The sequence below is a fragment of the Perca flavescens genome, chromosome 6 (genome assembly GCF_004354835.1).
Source record: "Perca flavescens isolate YP-PL-M2 chromosome 6, PFLA_1.0, whole genome shotgun sequence".
Taxonomy (NCBI): Eukaryota; Metazoa; Chordata; class Actinopteri; order Perciformes; family Percidae; genus Perca; species Perca flavescens.
This window is the reverse complement of record NC_041336.1, coordinates 14,744,651-14,767,673: the sequence shown is the minus strand read 5'-3', so window position 1 is coordinate 14,767,673 and position 23,023 is coordinate 14,744,651. Positions and strand designations below refer to the sequence as shown.

Below are 23,023 nucleotides of genomic sequence, written 5' to 3'. Positions count from 1 at the left end.
ATGTTATATTGTTTTCTTATTTTAGTTGTACAAATTATGGTATGTCATGTCAATTTGACGGACATTTTTCTTTTCATAGATGATGAAAAACACTAATGTGACACCACTTCCATTGTGACCACAAGTGCAGAGTGCTTGAAAGTTTCAGCAAATACAGTAAAAAGCCAGCAGGTTTCTACACTGCATGCTTTAGTGTTGAATTAACATTTAAAAGTAAAATATTACAAGGTCAATTCCATTTTTTTCTTACAGGAATGAGGATCTCTGCAATTTTCACACATGGATGAATGCTGCTGACAATATAAGGGCATGCTGAGATAGCGAGAGAGGGTATACATGGCCAACGGCAGAATAAGTAGGATGCTTCACAGCAAGGATGCGTGAAGGAGTATCTTCTAGACAGAATATAATGTTGCAGTGAGGTTAAAGACATTATTTTAATTAGCCAGACAAGACTTGTAATCATAGTATATATCCAAGTTGGGAATATGGTAGGGCTGGGACATGGAGAGAATTAAATATCACGATATTTTTGACCAAATACCTCGATATATCGATACCGCAACGATATTGTAGTTTTGACTATAGGTGCTTTCACAAAATATTGACACAATGAGATTTTTGGTAAATAATCATCAGTAATGTGGATATAATGACTAAGTGGGTAAAGGCAAATAATAGAACAGTTACAACAGTCTGGTAAGTTCAGAAAATTACATCACTTGTAATGCAGCCTTTAAAAAGAAAAGACACTATTTATGCCATATTACGATATTACGATTTCCAAAATCTAAATTGATATATATATATATATCACAATATCAATATAATATTGATGTATTGCCCAGCTCTAGAATATGGGTTAGAAATATATCACAAAACGAAATGTACATTTAGTTTTGTTTTCTATAGGTTAAGAGGCATTTTTACACAGCAGAGTACAGTATACATTATGTATTTTTCAACCACAGAAAGAGGAGGCAGCCAAAGCATAGCTGGTGAGTAAGCTTGTTTGGGGTCATGATCAAATTGCTTATTGACATATGTTGCCAAGGATACAATATTTAACTGGACCTTGTATTTATCTTTATGTAAGTCAACTTCCTAAATAAACACACACATAGCTATTTGAAGGTGCACTTTCCAAAACTCTTGTTCATGCACAGTGTGGAGCTTTTTTTCTTGCTGTTGGCCACCTTTGTGTCCCACTATGACAAAACGCCAAGGCTGCAGGTCTGCACATTTTCTCCCACCATATGTGGACAAAGAAAGGTGGCAGCGAGTGAGAAGATAGATGGGGTGGGAATGGTGATGGACACAGGTAGCTTGGCACAGCTCAGAGCCCCCATCCACCTGGCATTAGTTACCATTGTCTTGCTCCCATGTTTCCCTGGCAGAGCCTTTGATTGAACTGGCGGTGAGGTGAGGATTTGGCATAGGGAGGGTTTTACCTCTGTGATAACAATAGGCTACAGACAGGGGAGGTGGCTGTTTTTGTATCGTGCAATGTGGAACGGGATTGTCTAATGGAGGTTCACTGTGCATTGTGCAGTGTTTCTGGAAAGGGATTTGTGGTTAGTAAAAGGGCACCCAAGTCCCGCTGCTCGGTTTTGCTAATCAATTCTGTGTCCGTGCTGGGGTGTCCCACAATTGTCCTCATACAGTTTGAGGCAGTTACTCTTTACTCAAGGATCTACTTGACACAGTCAATTCTTTATAGCATGCAGGAAAAAAAAAATATACCCATTACATCTAGTTTGGTTTAAAGAAAAAAAAAAAGAAGGGATTTTCATTGCAAGCACGCCCGACACCCCTAATCATGACCAGGGTGCCCTGTACGGTGCAGAGCACAGGCTCCCGCCCTGACAGATTATCCGGTGTGAATGTTTGGGAATGATAATGAGATCAAAACACCTCACTAAGCTGGGGAGAGAGGGTGGAGACTGGAGAGGGAGAAAGGAGTAAGGGAAAGCGAGCAAGCGCGAGCAGGAGAGAGGGTGAGCGATAGCTGCGATAAATTGCAGAAGCAGAACCACTTGAGCATAAAATTAGATTTTACAAATGTGTTGTTACCTGACAGTCCTCTGACAGAGGAGATATCACAACATTATAGGGCTGCATGAGTACTACTAATCATATCAAATAAATAAGAATGCCTCTCAGCTGTGATGGAGCTGGATGGAGATTGAATGTGGACAGTGAAATAACATAATTAAAACAGCCTTTCTCGTTATGGACAAAAACAGAAGCCCAAATTCAATTTATATGATAATATATTATGATCCATTAAAGCTGTAGCCTACACACGACACATTTGTCTAAATGCTGTGACACTTGAAACATTGTCATTGACTTGATTTCACATTTTGAAGAAATTATTTGGGGAATTAAGAATAACGGTTTTCTAATCATATTTATTTCTTTGATGTGTATTTCTGTCACTATCATATAATAGTTTTAATATGGTGAAGATTTAGAGTAATCTGTGGGGCTCAAGGACACTTTTGTCTGACAATCACTTGACATTAAAAGCATCATCATAATCTGCATCATCTATCCCTTATACACTAGACGTTCCTGCTACTATCAACTACCGATATGAGATTGTTTTACAATAAGAACTCTTTGCTTTGGATTCTGTAATACAGCGAAACTAGTTGGGGAAACACTAATGCCTTTAGTGGTTATAATAAATAAGTTAAAGAAACAACAAAACACATTAACTACTGCATATGCACAGCCTGACAACATAGGAAATATAAAAACTCATTATACATAATGGATTGGTATGAGGCAGAGTATTTGAGCAAACAATTATTTGCCATGTTATTGGTAGTCTGCTAAATACATCATTAAGGACAACAATGAAGTCTGCATGGATCAGTCTGAATGACAAATGGAAGCTCTAATTCAAGTCGGCTTTACAGAGAGACAGTCTGTGTGTGAGACAAGTCACTGAGGCAAGCTTTATCTACAGTATGCCCCAAGAAGAAATAGAGTGTGTGTGTGTGTTGTGTGTATGTGTGTGTGTGTGTGTGTGTGTGTGTGTGTGTGTGTGAGAACCCGCTGCAAATGCGTTGCACTATGAATAAATATATAAAGGTCTTTATTCTCCAAGGTGATAAATCTACAGGGACATATTTCAACTCATGTCTATTGCTCGAGATTTCAAATAGATAATGATGGTTATATCTGTTGTAGTGCAATGGTCTTTACACTAATAACGTCAATAATAATCTGTTGTAAGACACTTTTATGTCTGCAGTTTTGTAAAAGTTGGTTTCATGTTTTTTCAAGTGTTGAAAATCACAATAGAGCACAATCCTTCATTATAGATTTTTGCATATATTTAGCATAGCCTGTGTCAACCAGCTATAAAAAATAAACCAAATGTGTGTGCCATGTTTGTTCCACTCTATCAAAAATTAGAGGGTCATTTGTCAGAGCTTATTTGATATTCCTGTTCTTGTTTGATTAGACTATTAGCCAAGTAAAATAGGATCTTATTTAAATTAAATGAGACTGGTAACACTTGAAATAACCAGTCACTATATCATATTAACTGTATTTGCCAGATATCAGTAAATGGTTACACATTTATTAAATCCAAAAACACTAAACTGATACAAGTTAATTAATTGTTCATTAACAAGTTAATGAAAATGAAACTGATGGAAACTGATATCACCGTTTAGAAATGATGATAGACAATTAATATACAGTACATGATTAGAAATGCCTATCCAGTATACATGTGCTATTAATATTTAATATTGTAAACAAAATCTTTTTTCCCTCTGCTCAGAGATATTTGAATATTATAAGTATAATATAACTATTAAAGCAAAATTACTATGCTCAAGAACACAAATTCCTATGCAAGCACAAGTCGTACTATATGTTAAGCGATTTATATAATTGTTTTTAAAGGGATTAAACATGCATTAATAAGAGTTTAGTATAATGTTGTTGTTGGCTAGAATTGTTGTGGCTAGAATGATGCTGCCATTAAACTTAAAAGCAGGTTTTATTTTTCTATGCATGTTCATTCGAATGCATTATCAGTGAACACAAACATTTAGCAGCAGTTGCCAAATTTAACATGAGCCCTGTAATCGTTTAAGCTTTAACACTGCTTAGCTTACATTTGTAACATAATCATGCACATAAGAAGACAGCTCTTCAGAAAAAAAGCATTAATTTTCAACGAGAATATTCTCCTTTTGGTTTTAACATGTTTTAATCTTGTGTCTATATTTTTAGAGAAAATCCCGCACACTGACCTTTACGCAAGCAATAATTTATTTAGAAAAATACATTTTGGTCTCAGACCTTCATTGGGTAAATTCCTGATTGAATTTACCTGATGAAGGTCTGAGACCGAAACGTTGTATTTATCTAGTGTGCGGGATTTTCTCTAAACTTTTTGATCTGCTACTTTTGATCATATCCTACACACCTAAAAAAGCTTGTGCAAAGAAAAAAAAAAAAAGCTTCCCTATGTTGCACCAATATTGTGTCTATAAACTAGGGCTGGACGATTTTGGCTAAAATCATAATCACGATTAATCAAAGAAGTTATCTTGATTAGGATTATTGAACAATTATTTAAAAAAAAAATTCTTTTCTTATACATATGTTCATGGTTATTTTTTCTAATGAAAGAGTGCATAATCCTATCTTTGTGATTCTAAAATAAGGAAACAACACACAGATAGCAATTAATGCTTATTTATTAAATATTTCAAACAACTGAACTTAAATCTACAACTGTAGATTTTACAATGAAATAAAAATAAAAAAGTAATTCAAGTTTTAATGTAAACGGGGCGGAGTCACGTGATTACACACGCGGCGGCCGTAATATGTTTTAAGGGAAAAGTACATTAACACACAGTGGGCGGCCGCGGAAATATTAACAAGATTAAAAGACCGGAATAATCGACTTGTTAAAATTATGTCGGTTATAGGCTCTGAATTTCGGTTTCGATTATTTTTCGATTAATCATCCAGCCCTACTATAAACATCGTACTGGTAAGACTAGGGCTAAAAACATATCAAAGTGATAGCTTTTAAATATTTGAAATTTTAATTTTTAATTTGTAAATGTTGTTGGCTTAAACTAAATATCCCGGCGCACACGCACAAACACACACACACACACACACACACAGACAAATGATAACACTTACAACACGGTAATTAAAATTAATTCATCAGACTTGTTGCACATACCCTTCAGTCACTATCACACTTTTAGTTTCAACAATATCAACAGTAGAGACCTTAATGATCAAACAGTTAACACTTTGATTAAGTCAATAAAAACTACCTGTTTAATGGAAGATGTAGCCAATAGACACTAGCATGGCACAGGACCACTTTATGTTCTGGTTGTCTGTCACTGTTCTATACCACACCAACATACACGTACATTTATATATTTTCCCATTGACAATGTTAGATGGCTGTGCTGCTACCACTCTGATTGGCGCCTCTGACAGGCTTCTTCTCTATGGCAATGGAGGCCAAGGCTCTGTACTTTGAGCCGTCCAACATGCCAAAATGAGGGACAAAACATGATTTTTCAAAAACGAAGTTGGAATAATTAAAACTGGTTACATTATCCAGGACAGTAACGTGTTCCTATGTTGAGTAATATTGAAAATATTCCTTTTTAAATGGGAATACAGAATATGAAGAATCAGTGAAACCTCCCAATTTGCAGTGCTAAAAAGGTGTTAGATTTCCAAATAAACTAATTAATTATTTCTAGATCATATAGCAGGCTATTAACTCAAGCAATTATCCATTTATGCCTCCTTATTCTCAATAAGGGTTACAGGGTGACCCTGAACAGGTCAGTGATTTGCTGCAGGGCTAACACACTGACAAACACATTCACTCAACACACCTACAGGCAATTGTAGAGTCTTAGATTCACCTGACCTGCATGTGTTTGAACTGCGGGAGGAAAGCAGAGCAATGGGGGGAAATGCAAGTGAACATGGGGAGAAGAACCACAGCTAAGATCAAACCCAGAACTCTTTTGCTGTGAGGTTACTTTGCTAACTAATGAGCCAACATGCTGCCAGACACCATTAATTAACCAACACCCTTAATTTCCTTTGATGATACTTATCATTGATTAAATGCAACAGATTCCTGGCCTGCTTTTCTTTCTATGTGTGGTACAAAATGCAGTATTGGCTAACTCAGTATTGTATAACAGTTAGTCCCAAGTGTTGTGTTGTTACCCATAATTATGAGGAAACATATTCTTCCCGAAATTGGCCGCATTTCCAAACGTTCATGGTGGTTTGTGTGTGTGCTTTGTGTTGGTCATTGTTAGCTGCCATCATTGTGTAACTGAGTGCTGTTGCACATCCAGGGAGACAGGATGCTATTCACAGGGAGATTGGGAATCCCACCAGTGAAAAGAAAGTACAAAAGAGCAACCCTGCAGAGATGTAGTGGGCGAGCACATATGTATCCAAGAGCATAATGAGCTAGTTTCATTGTTTGGGCATTGGTTTGTCTGGCAGCAAGGAGTTCGTTTAAACAAGCACAATGTATCATACAATGGAGGGAAATACAAATAAAATATGTATATGTACCCCATACTTCCTATCTATCTATATCTTTAGTATATGCCCATCTATTATGAGCTATATCCAGAGGTTATGGATTTATATTGTTTTATGTTATACAGTAGAAATACTTATTTATTAATTTTGATTTGCTTGGTTCATACATGTATTTTGGGTTGTATAACAGGTTTAGATGCTTAAATTAAAAAAAAATATTTGCAATATAAATTGTCATACTGTCTCTCCGAATAAACCTGTATTCAGCCATATAAAACATTCCATTTTAGCGCCTGTCTCTTTAAGCCCCCCTCCTGTAAAAGCCCAGTCAACTCTGATTGGTCAGCTTTTCCAAGTCTTTCACATCATTGAATGACTAACCGCATTGTAGCGGCACAGTTTCTGAACATGGGCTCTGTGCATTTCTCTGTGGATTGAGTGTTTTGATACTTTGACAATATTTATATAACAACTACCTGCTTTATAATAAAAAAAAGACATGGAAATCTCAATTTTTACAATATGGGACCTTTAATGTAATATAAGTTATTTGGTGTTTGGAGTTCAACTAAAAAAATTAAATCATATGCAATGTTTTTGTGAAGCTGGTTGTAACTGCAAGTAAGGTCAGGTTGTTGCTTGGCAGAAAATAACAGAAAGGTCATTGATCTTGCCTCTCCTCTGCACAGATTTCATGTTGAACAAGGGCAATGCTATCACAGTTTTTAACTCAGTAGTGGAAAGCGCAGATACCAAAAATGACCTTGTCTTGGTATTACATCGTGGGTACTGTATTTATTCTGAACACACTGGAAAAGATAAAAATAACTTCAAACAAGGACATGGTATTTTTTCAGCTGAAAATCGAAATTCCCCGTTTCCTTGAGACAATGGGTGTAAATCTGATAATATTTAGGTTGTTTGTGTGATTGCTTTAAGGACAGGAACAAACATATTCTTATAAGCACCCATGTTTACATTACATTGCAAGAAAATATGACTCCGATCTTGGATGTAAGCCCAAACAATTGAATGAATGAATAATTATTGATGGGAAAACAACATACCAGACTCCATTTTATCATAACACAGCGTTGAGATCAAGCTAAATTAGACAATGTCAGTGTACTTCAGTCAGCAAAAATAAGAAATTTAGTAAAAAAGCAACCATGGTGGGCGTCCAGATAGCTCAGTTGGTAGAGCAGGCGCCCATATATGGAGGTTTACTCCTCAACGCAGCGGGCCCCGGTTCGACTCTGACCTGCGACCCTTTGCTGCATGTCATTCCGCCTCTCTCTCCTTTCATGTCTTCAGCTGTCTTGTCAAAATTAAAGGCCCCCAAAAAAAAAAAAAAAAAGCAACCATGGATTTAAGCCAATACAATTAAAAAACCCATCTCTTTTGTAAGTAGGCAAATTTTATCAGAAATTTGTATAGTATATTAGTATATAAGTAAATGTAATATAGTAGAAACATGTTGAATGTATTCATATAATGTTACCTCTCAACTGCGTAATGTATAACTTTATCATTATTTTGTAAAATCCTCCCCCAAAAAAAAACAAACCAAAACAACCCGACACCATTCTATTTTAATGTTGCTTTGTTTTGGCAGACTGTGCTCAGATCATTCTCTTTAAAGTCTCAAGTCAGTAAATGCAGTGGATGTTAAAATAAGTATTTTCTGTGGTAGCCAGATGATTCCAACCTAAGCTGGCTTGCAGGCAGTCTGCCACTACAACAGCAGAGGGTGGGTTTATGCTTGTGCACTTGCCCACGTTGTTTGCTGAAACATAACATGTGGGGCTTTCATGCTACAACATGGATTTTTGCAAGGGCACGTACAGTTGAATGTGAAACCTATGATTTTGACTCGGCACCGCCTGTCTCTGTCAGTTCCTTAAGGCTTTGCAGACCCCTCTGCACTCACAGCTTCTGTTTAAGAATAAAATTCATCCTCATTTTCATGCACACCAGATTACCAAAGGCTTTCATTTAGCCTACATGCAGGCCAAATGTTTTATTAATGTATAAGTTATTAACTTAAATAATAACACTTTATGCACTTGTAATCTGCATTTTGCAGTTTTGCTAGTTTTTTTTTTATCTTTCTGAATATGTGTATTTGTGTTCCAATATCAATATTTAACACTTTAATACATACAGTAAGCTGTTACCATGTTGTTGCTTGGTTAACTGCCCTTACTGTGTATATGGCTATGTACTTTCTTGATCCGTTCACTTTATGTCAATAGATCGGCAAATCTGTAGCTCAATATCTGGTACAATACTTTATAATGCAAATGTTGCTGCCATGATAACACCACTCGGATGAGGTATATCAGCTACCAAAGTCTGTCTCTTGTTATTTTAGGCTTGGTTTCTTGTTACTGGAGCATTGCGGCCATGCAGTAAAAAAACAGCAGTACAGATTAAGTGAGTAATCGGTAAATTACTTGAATACAGTAACTCTGATTAATAACTGGAGTAATCAAGGGTAGTCTGGCCAGTATTATTTGCTTTATATTGCATAGTTTTAAACAATACTGTAACATAACACTTTCAGATTTCACACTACCACTAGTTGTCCCAATGTCTGTTAATATTTCTGTTAAGTTTGAATGGTCTGGTTTCCCTTTCTGCAGTTTAAGAGTTGAATTTAGATTCTCCTCTCTTCACATACATCTGTCTGTGGCTTTTGAATGCAGCTGATCCACAAAGTCCTCAAAGGACAAATTAAGGAAACAACTGCAATTAGTGGCTGATTTATATATTGTGGTAGGACCTTAGAGACTAATTAAAGGCCTTTGTGTTCTTGTCTATTGGAGACATGCTAATTTGAAGCCTTTTGACTGAGATTCACAAGAACCAATCAAATGAAATGAAATTCATGCATCTCAATTTGCACGCGCCCACTGCAATAACGAACATTCAGTGTAGTTGTTTAAATGGGAACTTGTAAACATGTTCCATAATATTCCCATCTCTACATCATTAGAGTACATTTTGTGCGATGCTAAAAAGAACTGCTTATCCCTTATTGGATGGAGTTGCGGGAGCTCTTGTACATTAAGACTTTAAGGCTATTGTGCTTATGGCAGTATTCTGAAAAGGGCAAAGCAAATTATCTGCAGGATTTTCCTCCCAAGGAGCAGGTTTCCCTCTGTTTATTAAATTTGTTAAAGTGCTTCTGAGCAATGCACATTTTATCCTCTTAACAGTCAAATTACTATATACTCCAGCAATTACTTAATGTACTCTAATGAGATTTCCCCATGAAATGGAAGGATTCATTTATTTTAATGTGACGGATTCCACTGGGCGGTTTATGCATCATGTCCCCTTGCAATCCAGGGAGGCTTCGAGTCATAAATAGTAAGATGAGCTTGGCTTCCAGAATTGCCACTCTGCCTAAAGCAGCAGAGATATGTGAGGCAGTGATTCAGGCACTGGGGGTTTGTTCAGGGGCATCAGCAGGTCACAGGTGCTATTTCCAAGCTCAGCTCTCTGCAACCTGGTATTCTCTAGGATTAGTGAAATAATACCAGGTTGTCAGGCCAAAGGGTTGCAACATCCTAAACACAAATAACACTAAAATAAATCACTTTGTGGTCTTTAAATCCCACTAGGTCTAATTAAATTCAAGCCATTTTGATTTTTTTTTCTGTGCCTTGTATTATATTTGAATGCATATGAATCTGGTAACCGTTTGGAAATGTGTACCTAATTTAAAAAACAATTGAAGATTATTTTAAGAACTATTTCATTCATCAAATTTATGGCAAGAATATCAATATTTCAGTGAAATGTATACCAAATCAACAAAATAAGGCAGTTGCTGAAATCATTAGTAGATTAATCGATTAGTCAATAGTCTGAAAAGTAATTACAATAAAACAACCAATTCTGATCATTGGTAAATTCCTGGCAAATATCAAACAAAAATGCCAAACATTGCCATGGGTCCAGTGTCTTAAAGAGCCCATATTATGCTCCTTTTCAGCGTCATATTTGTACTCTTGGGGTCTAGGTTTACATGTTTGATGTTTCAAAAACTTATCATGTTTCTCATACTGTCCATTGCTGCACCTGAAACACACTGTCTGAGCTCTTGGCTCACCTTCCTGGTCAGCTGGCCCACTCTGTTGTGACTGGTCAACCAAATTCAAGCAAGCCACTGGGCAGGCTGTGCTTGCTCAGGTAGCACCTATGGGCAGCAAATATGAAAACCTAGGCTGGCTTTCTCAATCAATGACATCATTAATTGAGGAATTTCAAACAGGAAGTACACTAGTACAGCAGTTGAGAAAATCTGTGGAAGAGAAAGCTCCATTTTGAGTGAAATGTGTTTTTTTTGTACTTTATACATCTATTACATACACCAGGGCTCCAGACTAACTTTTTTCACTAGGAGCACAGTGGCCCCCAACTGAAAATTTTAGGGGCGCAACCAGAAAATTTAGGGGCACACAGCGTAAATCAACATACTAACCAAATATTCACATTTCTACTAATTTCCACTGTATTACTAATAAATACTTTGATAATAGATGCAGAAATTACAATGTGCTTTTTCAAATTCAGTGTCACTTTTGAAGATTCAACATAGAACCTTTGCTGTCATGACAGTAAACAAAATATTAACAAAATTATACCAGCTCTAGTCTACAATTACAATGAATTCAACTTAAAATTAAACATGCATTGTTTAGGCTACTACCCTTAGGGTTGGGTACCGATACCTGAAATTCGGTTCCAGTACCCAATGGTACCTTTTTTCGGTACTTTCCCTCTGTAATTACAAAACAATTATTTCAGTTGTAAAAATAATTCCAAACCTATTTATCCTATGTACCTAGAACATTATGTTATTTTATTAGAATGTTACACTCTAAAGAAATTAAACAAAAATAAAAATAAAACCCCTCCCTCACTCACTTTTTAGCCCGTTTTATTTTCATGACCGTTTTTAATTGCTCTTTAATGTTTCATGTAAAGCACTTTGAATTGCCTTGTTGCTGAAAGGTGCTGTAGAAATAAAGTTGCCTTGCCTTACAACCTCAGCCTGTCAGTCAGTCACCAGGGCACAAAAACCACTGTGCCTGCTGCTTGTCTCAGAGGAATTGTAACGTCAACATCACCACAACCTTTTTCGGCTCGCCATTAATATCATATCACAGCAAACGCTGTCTGCGTAAAGTTTTGAAAAACTGTAACCATACTGGCAACCACTTTATCGGCACTGCCGTGACTCACTGTGACTTCAACAAAACTGTAAAGCCAACGTAGTTTGCACCGTCCGCACCGCTGCGTGTGTGTGCGAGTGTGTGTGTTTGTGTCAGAGCTCTGCTCTCTGTCAATTTTCAGAGAGGACAGATAAGCTTGCGCTTACGCGCTCAGGTACCGACATTTTGACATTTAACGTGTAAAAAAAGGGGGCAAATTTACTGGTCGCATATGTGCGACTTGATGTCAAATTTAGTCGCACACTCTAAAATTTTGGTCGCAAAATGCAACCATTTGGTTGCAGTCTGGAGCCCTGTACACTAAAAACTATATAACACACTAAACAAATGGGAAAAATCAGAAAGAATGCATAATAGGAGCTCTTTAAATGTGAGGATGAGCTGCTTTTTTCTTTTGTTATGTCATTGTAAGTTGGATATCTTAAGGCTGGAGAGATTTGACTCAAAGTCATTATAAATAGGCAGCAGAAATAACTTTAAAGATATCTACTACTGTGATTTGGTGTTAGAAATGTTGTAATCTCATTGCGGAGAAAACAGGTTTCAAAAGGTTGTCTCTATAACTCAAATGATGGCCATACAAGTTCAACTTAAGTACAGACATTTGTAACTTTTGATGTCAGTGAACTTTTTTTCAGAATTGACGGAAGATGGCAGAGACATTTTGCTTTGTTTTTGAAATGGATATTATGATGAGAGTGTAGGTGGAGAAGCCAGTCTCTCCATAAGCTGATGTCCCTACAGGCATCTTTTAAGAAGCTGTCAAAACTGTCTTCTTAAAGGCTGCAGCTCAGCCACAGAGGGACTTTGTTGTCTTACATTTAAAAGTAAATTTAATGTTTGTTACTTTACAATTACACACAAATGGTGGAATATAGACGTTTTTTATGTTAGATGCCGGGGACATGACAGTGGAATACTGCCAAAGAAAATACTCTGACTTTTGAATACTCTGTCTTAAAAATAAAAATAAAATAACTGGATGTGTTAGATTGTTTGAGCAACACACTACGTTGCAATGTAACATAATCAAGGGAGATTACATGTTGAATAAAGTTTATGAAGATATGGATGGACATGCACACTTATGCAGGGATATGCACTGGCTTGGAAGGGTATCAAACTAGATTTCATATAAACCTGCATACATTTTTCCTCCATAAGGACAATTCAGTAAGCATTGCACTTCCAACTCATGACGAGACTGCATAACAGATCAAAATAGACAAAACTGAAGCAACAGAGGCCAATATATGACATCATCATTTTGAAAGCTCCTCTTGGAGCTACAGAAGACATTATACCGTTGTCACACGTTGAGTAGTACTCTCTATAACAAATAAACTGGTGTATATTATATCTGTGGTGTTACCCTTTAAGTGACCTAATTTAAAATACTTTATTTTGGTTTAACTTTTGTCTTTCCTGTAGACCTAATATGTCATAAAAAAACAAGTAATCTGGAAAACTATTAAAACAGTTTTTCTCCTCTGCACTGCAGAAAGTAGTGCGGCACAGATGGTCTAATACACACCACCATCCTAAGCGATACTCTATTTTTATGTGCACATAGACATGTTTTGTAAGTTTTGAGAAGTGGTCAACCCCATCTAAAAAATGGAATAATACTTTCCTTTGAATTTCATGTAAAAGAAGAGTGCCCAAGGATAGTTACAGTATCTGCTCCACCAATGTGGTATTCTGGTGAAATAAAAGGACATCTTAATGGCGAGACAAGAGCCTGAGATATCCTGCTGCCCTGATGGAACAGAAACACACACACACACACATACACAACCCTTAAAATTATGTCTTTAGACTTCATTGCTGATATTGGTTTTTCAGCTGAAAATGGAGGGTTGCTCCACGTTTGCTGAGCAAATTTAATACCTTGTGTTATGTGTGCTGCTCCCCTCGCTGCTAGTCCTAAGTGCAAATGCCTTTCAATATTTTTCTCCATTTAGCCCTAGCAAGAATTATGTCTGTGATTCTCATTTTTTGCTGCTGATTACGTTTGAGACTAAAGGCTGTTTTATGGCATAGCTGCCAACACTCCCATTTTTCCCAGGTTTCTCCCGTTTTTTAGCCCTATCTCCCGGACCCCTCCCGGTTTGTTATTTCTTCTGGGAAACTCCCGTAATTTTCATGGCCCTAACTCCTTTATAAATAATCAATAAACAAACATTTGTTTAATGTTGACCAGTTGCCAGATCTTGTATGACACGCATCTTATTCACACAATCCACACACCATATACACCATATACAGCGAGGTAGAGAGAGACCGTGACGGTGATTAGCTTCGGAGCGAGTACTGACTTTCTCTTGATTTCATGTTGTTTATGGAGAAGGAGAACCAGGAAATTAGTCGGGGGAAATGCAACGCTACCAAGCCACGGCCGAGCGACATGCGTCGCTTCGACGTGTAGTTACATTTTTCGAGAGGTGCACGTCAGATTACGGCGTAAGGTCCGGCGTAAGTTTGTGTCTTCATGTACCTATGTGCGTAGCAACGGCGTAAATTTTACGCAGAAGTATAAATCAGCATTAAATTGTCATGGGCCTTACGTTTCTTTCTCTTTTGTTTTTCAGGTGGGATTTTCGAACAAACAGATGGACCTGTTTCACTTGTTAGCGCTGAGGAGCTTGCCTTTAAATTTGCTGTCAATAACATTAACAGAAACAGGACTTTGTTGCCAAACACAACATTAACATATGACATACAGAGGATTAATATCTACGACAGTTTTGAGGCGTCAAGAAAAGGTGAGTGGCTTGTTCTGTGTTTATTCAAGGATTGTGATTAAAGTATGGAGAAGCATCTGGTCTGTCAACAAAATATCTGTATTTCTTAAATAATCATGACAGTTTTTGGGTCACATTTCAAATCATTTCCTATTTACGGGAAAAAACCTTAAGTATTTGGGAATCCTCACTAAATTGACTGTGCCTGAAGAGGTTACACACTTTACAGTCTCTTCTCTTGCCCTTCTCTAGCTTGTGACCAGCTATCTTTAGGTGTGGTTGCAATTTTTGGGCCCTCACATAGTTCATCGTCAAATGCTGTGCAGTCCATCTGCAATGCGTTGGAAGTGCCACACATCCAGGTGCGGTGGAAACATCACCCCATGGACAACAGGGACAGCTTTTATGCCAATTTATACCCGGATTATTCTTCACTAAGCTATGCTATCCTGGACCTGGTGCAGTTTCTCAAATGGAAAACAGCCACTGTCGTCTACGATGACAGCACAGGTGAGAAGACTATTGTACTATTATATAATGTTACTGTATTCTCAATTCTCACAAACACAGTGCACATTTGCAAAGTGCAGCGCTAAGAACAATGAATTTAGGAAAGAAAAATGGGACTGCATTTTCTGTGTGACACTGTTGGCCATGTCTTCTATTTGTGCCGTTTCTCTTCTTCAGGTCTTATACGACTACAGGAGCTGATAATGGCCCCATCCAGGTACAACATTAGGCTAAAGATCCGTCAGCTTCCTCTTGACACACAGGATACGAGACCACTTCTCAAAGAAATGAAGAGAAGCCGGGAGTTTCGGATAATCTTTGACTGCAGTCACCACATGGCCGCACAGATTCTCAAACAGGTTAGTGAGAGATTGTGGCACAGACAATCCTGATGTCAAGGACGTGGTCCTTTTCCACACAGCTGTCACTTGCACCAGTTGATTCTTTAGCCTTCAGTTTATCAGATGTGTTGTCAATGAAAATATGGAGGCTTTGAATTGCCAAGAACTTGGGAGGGGAGTAGCAGCAGAAGGTGGGTCGGTAATAATTAAGCAACAGTGAGTTTCTGCTGTCAAAGACTATGGGATTTTAACTTGTGCCACCTGCTTGCTCAGAACACCTTAAAAGTGTGACAACTACAGTAGATATCACATCTAAAACTAATCAATTGATATTTGTGTACTTGTGTATATACTTCCTGGTGAACAATCTTCATTTTTGTATCTGCAGCAGCTGGCTTTGTATTGTAGACTGTAAAACTGTAATCTATGTAAACCATAGTTCTTACAATGCATCTTGGGCCTTTAACATTTGATGCATTTGGAGTTTTAAATTGAAATATTTGAAAATAGTATAGAGCATTAAAAACAATGCTAAAAAATAAACTTATTGTACTGTTTTTAGTGTATATGTATAGGTTACAGAATATATACGCATTTGGATCTTGTTCAAATGATTAGCAACACTTTTCATGGATGAACTGTTGGCCAGACTTTAATATACATCCTGCAAAACAGGCACAAGATCCAAAATGCTTCACAATCAAAATGTATTTTTAATATAAATGAGTGTCAGTCAACAAAGAACTGTCAGTATGATGCACAGAATAGAGATTGTGTAGGTGGCCTAATGCTCTAAAGATGACAGTAACAGGCCCCCCTCCATTCAGGGTGCTGTCAGCTTCTGTTAACAAGTTTACCGAATGCATCATCTCCTCCTAAGTTTTTTAAATAACTCAGTCCTCCTATCAAGTTATTAAGAGTGACATATATTTGCTCATGGCCAGTCTGCACATCTTGCACCAAGGAATCAAGGTGTCCTCTTGAGAGAAGAAGTGAGAGAAGTTTTTGAGGCAAAAATGCTCCAGACAGTTCCCGTCCATGATCAAATTGTCAGGGCACTACAGCTGAGAATACAGCTTTTAAAATAAGGGAAAAGTTATGAGTGATGCCAAAAATACCACACCCACGGTGTTTGGTTATAAAACGACTAAAATTCTTGTGCACCAGCATTGTGCATCTTTTACTGCCTTTTGTGCATCATTGATCTGATACAGAGTGCCTAAATGTGTATATGTGAAAGCTTATGTTGCTCAATAGTGTACAGTATATAAGCTTGCAATTGAAAGGTGCTCTATCATAATCCTTCAGTATAGATATAGGGCTGAAATTAAGGTATATTTTCATTACCAATTAATCTGCTTATTACTATTTTTAATTAAACTATATATAGAATAGTTTGGTCAGTAAAATGCCCATCACAAGTTCAGAAAGCCAAAGTAGACACGTTCAAATAGCTTTTCTTTTTTAACCCACAGTCCAAAACCCCACAAATATTCAGTTTATTGACATTAAACACTAAGAAAAACTGCAAATGTTGACTTTGAGAGGCTGGAAACACAGAACCATAGGTATTTAAAAAAAAAATAGAAACATAAATAACAAACAAATAGATGTAAGTACATTCAAACAATCTGGTAAAATCAGGCCACTATTAATATTGCAGCACACAAAGTATAATATATCAATAAAATTTTGTTCAGCAGTCACCTAAAACAACTTTTTTACTAAATGCAAATTTGCAGGCAGCAGTGAAAAAAATTTACCAGCTACTGAACTGCAGAATCTTAAGATACTGCTCCATTTACAGCTTTACAAAATGGTTGGTCCTATCCAAGACAATAAGTACATGTGTAATGTGACTTGACTGGTACAGCAGGTGCGCATGCATTAAGGAGGATCTCACACGTCTACTGTAAAAGGGTTTAAATATCAAGTACTGTTTCATGCCCTTCGAATATTTCATTCGTCATGTCATTATTCTCAACAAAATGTCGGGTCCTGTATTTGCTCCTGACAAGCTGACCTGCATTTAACATGCCTCTGTCAGGTTATATATCCTCTCAGATTGCATTGGAGAAAATGAGAAACATGTCCCTGGTGTCTTCTAAAAGAACTCTGTGTGCCTTTTATTGTTATATGTTTTTATTTTTTTATTTTGTGCTGTGACCCTGCTACTGTATTGGTGGGAACAGTGACATATGGAGGTGTACCAAAATAAAAGGTTGATGAATAGAAATGCTGACAAAATGATATTGTATCATACTATAATTTAATCCTGGACTGCAGCAGAGGAAATTAATTAATGAAAACTCCTGCTCACAATACATGACACAAAGTTTCAATGTCATGTATTTGGCTTGATATCTATAAATGGAGAAGTGAATTTGCCTCCACATAAGCATAGCATCTTATTTACATAACCTTGGCTTTTTTTTTTTCGCGACAGATGGTACAATTAAATAGGAAGAACAGCCGCCATGGGAATGCGGTGCCTTTGAATGTAGATTGAGTGAAACAAGTGGCAGTGATGGAATGTTCGGATATGAGGCAAAGATTACCAAGCTCTTTTGATTGAAGGCTTTCCTCACTGCTGGGATAACGTCATGTGCCCTGAGCCATTGCAAACCATTTAAATGCATAGAAAAGCATCAAGTACTGTTGCTATTCTGCGGACCACATATGGTGCCAAAATCCTGATAAATGATAGCAGAAACTTGCCCACAGAATGTTGCTAACAGCGTGTTACTCAATATGCTCATTAAAACCTGGCTATTTTGTTCATAACTGATGAAGTATTTTTTGTGCATTTCTTTGGTTATTTGTTCCAACAGTGCTGTTGATTATAAAATGTCCTGACATGACAAAATGACCATTTTCCCTATCCTGTCTCTATTCATTCACAACTTTATGTCCCATCTTCCGTCTCTGTATCCTTCCAGGCCCAGACCATGGGGATGATGACAGAGTATTACCACTATATCTTCACCACTCTGGTAATGTACCATGCTTGTTAATGCAAAATAGAGCCTTGTTTGTTCTCATCTCCACCACCGTTTGAGTTTTTGATGAATAGTGGCTAATTGCCAATAGAGTTTGGATCCAGTCCATAATATCAATTTTGTTTGACAAGCTGGAGGAATAATAGAGTCTTCAGTGTGCTGTAGTAAACACTCAGCTTTATAGGGAAATCAACAGAAGTCTTTGTGGTGGCAGCATAAAAAAACAACAGCTTGAGATTCAAAACTGAATGTGGCTTCCAAGTTCGAAAAAGACCCAAAATGGTCCTCTGTGAGCACTTAACATAATATATAAATAAATGCCATATATATATTTTAAAATGATAATGATCTAAATGTGAACAAAATGGTAAAAATCCTACCGTCATGAATTCATGAATTATTTCAGTTGATTTAACATCATGGTCATTCTGGAGGCTGCAATTTGTGGTACTGTCAAATTGTATTGTGTTCTACTTGCATGTGTTTCTATAATTTTGTCCATCCCATGTATATCAAAGAGGGTAAGCTAAATAACAAAAACACCTCTCTCATATATTGCAATACAATTCAACAGCACCACAAAATTATCAAGTTGAATAAACAAAAACTGAATTTCATTCATTCATTTATTAAAGTAGAACTTATTACAGGATTGTAATAGACTGTACTGTACTGGCAACTGAGTGTATGTCTTCAGTATGAACAAGTGCCACAGAGCGAGTAAAGAATTCAGTATTGAGTCTAAAATATTGATGATTTTGGTTGTTTTTATTATTATTAACAATAAAAAAGATATAGCCAGCCTTACCCCTTAAAAATAAAATTGATTTAGGCTTGAGCATGATGTTATTCAGTTTCAGACATGTTTAATGCAACCTGGGTATGTTACGGTTTCATTCCCGTCTTGAGCATTTACAGTTTTCACAAAAAAGCATCTCATCTAACTAATACAAGCAGACCCAGCAGGGAGCCGTTGCTGCTCGTCACTGAGACGCTGACTATCTGGAGACAAACAACAGACTGAATGGGAATAAATACCAGCATGATCTGTGCTGTTCCTTTCACTCTCTGTTATCGTTTCCATTTCTGCTTCTCTCGTGCACACACACCCTCCTTTTCTCTCCGGACTCGTCCAGTCTGTTGTGATAATGTGATATGATACGAAGGTCTAGGCATGATGTGTGTCATCTTTCACTCGACAGTGTGACAATGACATTGTTCTGCCATACGTTATGTTTGTGGAGCATGTCTATTGCTTTAATAGGGGTATTCAAAACTCCTTTTTAATGCCAGTGTAGTGTAACAGTTTCCTAGCAGAGGGAACAGAAATATATATATATATATATATATATAAAGAGGATTAACTTAAAACTTTTATTTGATTATCTGCAACAACATTTGCACATTAAGGTAGGATATCTTCATAGAATCAGAGTATGGTATCTATCTAATGCTGCAATAAGCTGTCATATTGATAGACACACACCATTAAGGAGATTATACCTGGTGGCTTGATTTGATCCAAAACGATGAATACTTGCGTGGTATACATGGCAATACAATTTCCTCTCGATGGAACCCACTGATGGCTGAGTTTTATCTTCTGAGGTGAGGGAAATGCCGACTTATTAGAGCGTGAAAAGCCAACAGCAGTGATATGGGGTAATAACTTCCTTGTCCTTTAAAATGAGTCTGTCATAGCTATCTCTGAGAACCTGAAACTGAGAACTTTGTTGTTTGCCACCTGTATAACACTTCTGTATGCACTCCAACATGTACAGCATTTTCTCCGGGTAAAGATATTCAGTGTAATTCTGCTGTAGGATTGTGTTGATTTTGTGTTATAGATGTGTGTTGAAGGCAACACTGCAAAAAGTGAACTTATAATTGGAACAAGTCACTTTTTTGACATCCCAAAGTGCCCTAATAGAAACGAGGATGTCACAAAAGATGAATTACATTTTTTTACAAACAATTCTGTCTCAGTTAGTTTGTATTCTTAGCTTCAAAGCTAACAAACTTGTAACCTGATCTACTTTCCTGAGCATTTCTGAATATCATATAGAACAACAGTGATTTACTTTGATCTCTGTTGACAAAAGAGAGTACTGTACTGTGTTCTAGTGGGAAAGAAATAAAAGAAGAGAAATATTTCAGTGACTGGCAGCGACCGTTATTCACAAAGTGTCTTACACGCTCTCATTCCCCCAGCACTAACCCTACAGGGTGCTAATGAAATATCTATGTTCATCCAAATGTCTTTTCCAAGCCCCCTGGCCTATTCCGGCACGACATGTGTCAACATGCGACTTCACACTTCAGCTACAATGGCTGCCCCAGAAATTACAGTGGCTCAAATTGAACTGCTTTTGCTTAGAAGTTGCCAAGGGAATTTAAGTGTTGAATAATTAATATGATCCAATAGACTTGATGGTTTCTTTTTTCATGTTCTTTGATTTGTATAAGCAGAGCTACTAACTATTCTTATCAAGTAACACATTTGCACCTATAAAGATTCGCTCACATGAACATGATTAAGAAAGTCAAAATATATCACAAGCTTGTAGTTTGTGCAGTGTAATTTATTATTAAGTAGGCCCAAAAACCGTAACAATTTGTCAATTCTAAAAGGGTTTGCCAGCAGAAAAGCAACTCTGCCAAAAGAGCCTTTTTAGATTTCATTTAATACACAGACACTGCTTCTAGACACTGTTTAAATCTCCTGATTTGACATTGAAACTACTGTGTTCTCCTTCCTTTCACTTCATTTGGTCTTAATTTAGCATCCCTTTTAAACAGCAGCTGCATCATTCTCCTTCCATTTGAGACTAAACCATCCAGGTTGAATACTGAAAACAAGAACGCTCAATGCTGGCATACTAAATGAGAATCCCTTCTTCATTACTGTTGTCTCTTAAAAGGACCTGATGGCCATTGACCTGGAGCCGTATCGCTTCTGTGGTGTCAACATGACCGGCTTCCGCATCCTCAATGTGGATAATCCCCAGGTCGCATCCATTGTGGAGAAATGGTCGATGGAAAGGCAGATGCCCCCTAAACCTGACTCAGGCCTCCTGGAGGGCATCATGACGGTATGTTATATTACTTCTGTATTGCTCCATATAAAGTTAGTCACAGGAATGTCAATACAAAAGTGACCACATGTATCTATGTGTCTGTCTTATCTATCTATCATGGCTTTTGTCCATGGTAAGAAATGGTTTTAACCTTAACAGCAACCCATGATAAATGATACCCATGATGTACCTCAGCAATATATTCACACTATACACTATATAACCTTTTATTGGGTACATCTTCTGATGTATACCAACAGTTGTCTCCTTTAGGCTGTGGCTCATATACAGTATGAACAAAACAAACACTGTGTAAAGAACATCCACAGTTTGAGAGGTTCAGCTACAGTTCAACTAAATGTTGAATGGGAAAGATGATTATTTTAAGTGATTTTTAAAGTGGTATGGCAATAAGTACCATGGTTCAGTTCCAGCCTCCTATAAAAAATATTGTCCTGGGATTATGTGCACCCCAATGTCACCTATTTACTCATGGGTATTGTGGGAGAAAAATGGCTTGTTGATTAGAGAGGTTAGAAGACAATAATCAGTCAAACTTATACATATGTATGCAAGGTATGTAGATAACTCAGTGAACAATTTAGGTATAAAAGGGGTCTAAGAAAGGACAACCTGTCTAGCATTATACCATTGAAGTACAGTTTTCTTTTACATTATCCAAGCAAAAAGCTGAAGCTACATTGAGCTAAAATCCATGAACCTGAATGACTGAAGAGGAGAATGTGCCACCTCATCAGAAGAATTCCTGTTCAGTTCTGGCATGTTGATGGCAGTGTCCGATATTGGCATGAATAGCACAAATCCACTGGGTTATATGTTATGCTTTCAAAAGTACATGTGGGGGTGATATAATGCTGTGGATTCATTAAGCCCTTTCGCACCAATTACCCTTTGAGCACGTCATTCTCCCTTCACACTGTTTCAGACCAGGTTCATCCCTTTACAGCTATTCTTTGTTAAATGGATAGTTTATAATGGATAATGGATGGTGCCATTGTCTCAGTATGTTTCTAGGAAAATGATAGGAACTTACTCCAATGGCCCACACATTTCAGATAGTAAACTCAGTATAGCCCGTTTGGAATGAGATAAAGAATAAATGTTCACAACATGAATGTGCTACTAACAAATCTGCAGACATGTAATTATGCCATCAAGACAGAAAGATCTTTATGGAAGGCTTCCAGCTCTTGTTGAATCCATAGCTGCAGGCTGTTCAGGCTATTCTGGTGGATGATTCAGACTGTCACAGATTGTGTAGCTACAGTAGTGTTGTCAGTAAATAGATGTATAGTCTGAAAGAAATGGTGATTATAGTGGAGGTGGTGATGGGCCATTTGTGACATATGGCCAGAAAGCAAGTGCCATGTTATAAATATTGACCTTCTTTACCTAGCGAATTAAAGGAAGATTATTTACATTAATCTTTTTTCATGTCATATGTTCACTAATGGGCAATTTCCATTGATCTGCTATTACACATTTATCATCTAATGT

At 37.2% G+C, this 23,023-nt stretch overlaps 1 protein-coding gene across 1 annotated transcript in view; it reads left to right on the top strand.

Annotated features, from left to right (window-relative positions):
• The window catches only part of grik3 (glutamate ionotropic receptor kainate type subunit 3), a 78,177-nt gene that overhangs the window by 17,525 nt on the left and 37,629 nt on the right, over nucleotides 1–23,023 (top strand). The window contains exons 3-8 of the mRNA XM_028579910.1: nucleotides 1,167–1,321; nucleotides 14,426–14,599; nucleotides 14,831–15,088; nucleotides 15,266–15,447; nucleotides 18,369–18,422; nucleotides 21,350–21,520. Coding sequence (XP_028435711.1) covers nucleotides 1,167–1,321; nucleotides 14,426–14,599; nucleotides 14,831–15,088; nucleotides 15,266–15,447; nucleotides 18,369–18,422; nucleotides 21,350–21,520 — 994 coding nt within the window. The remainder of the gene's footprint in view (nucleotides 1–1,166; nucleotides 1,322–14,425; nucleotides 14,600–14,830; nucleotides 15,089–15,265; nucleotides 15,448–18,368; nucleotides 18,423–21,349; nucleotides 21,521–23,023) is intronic.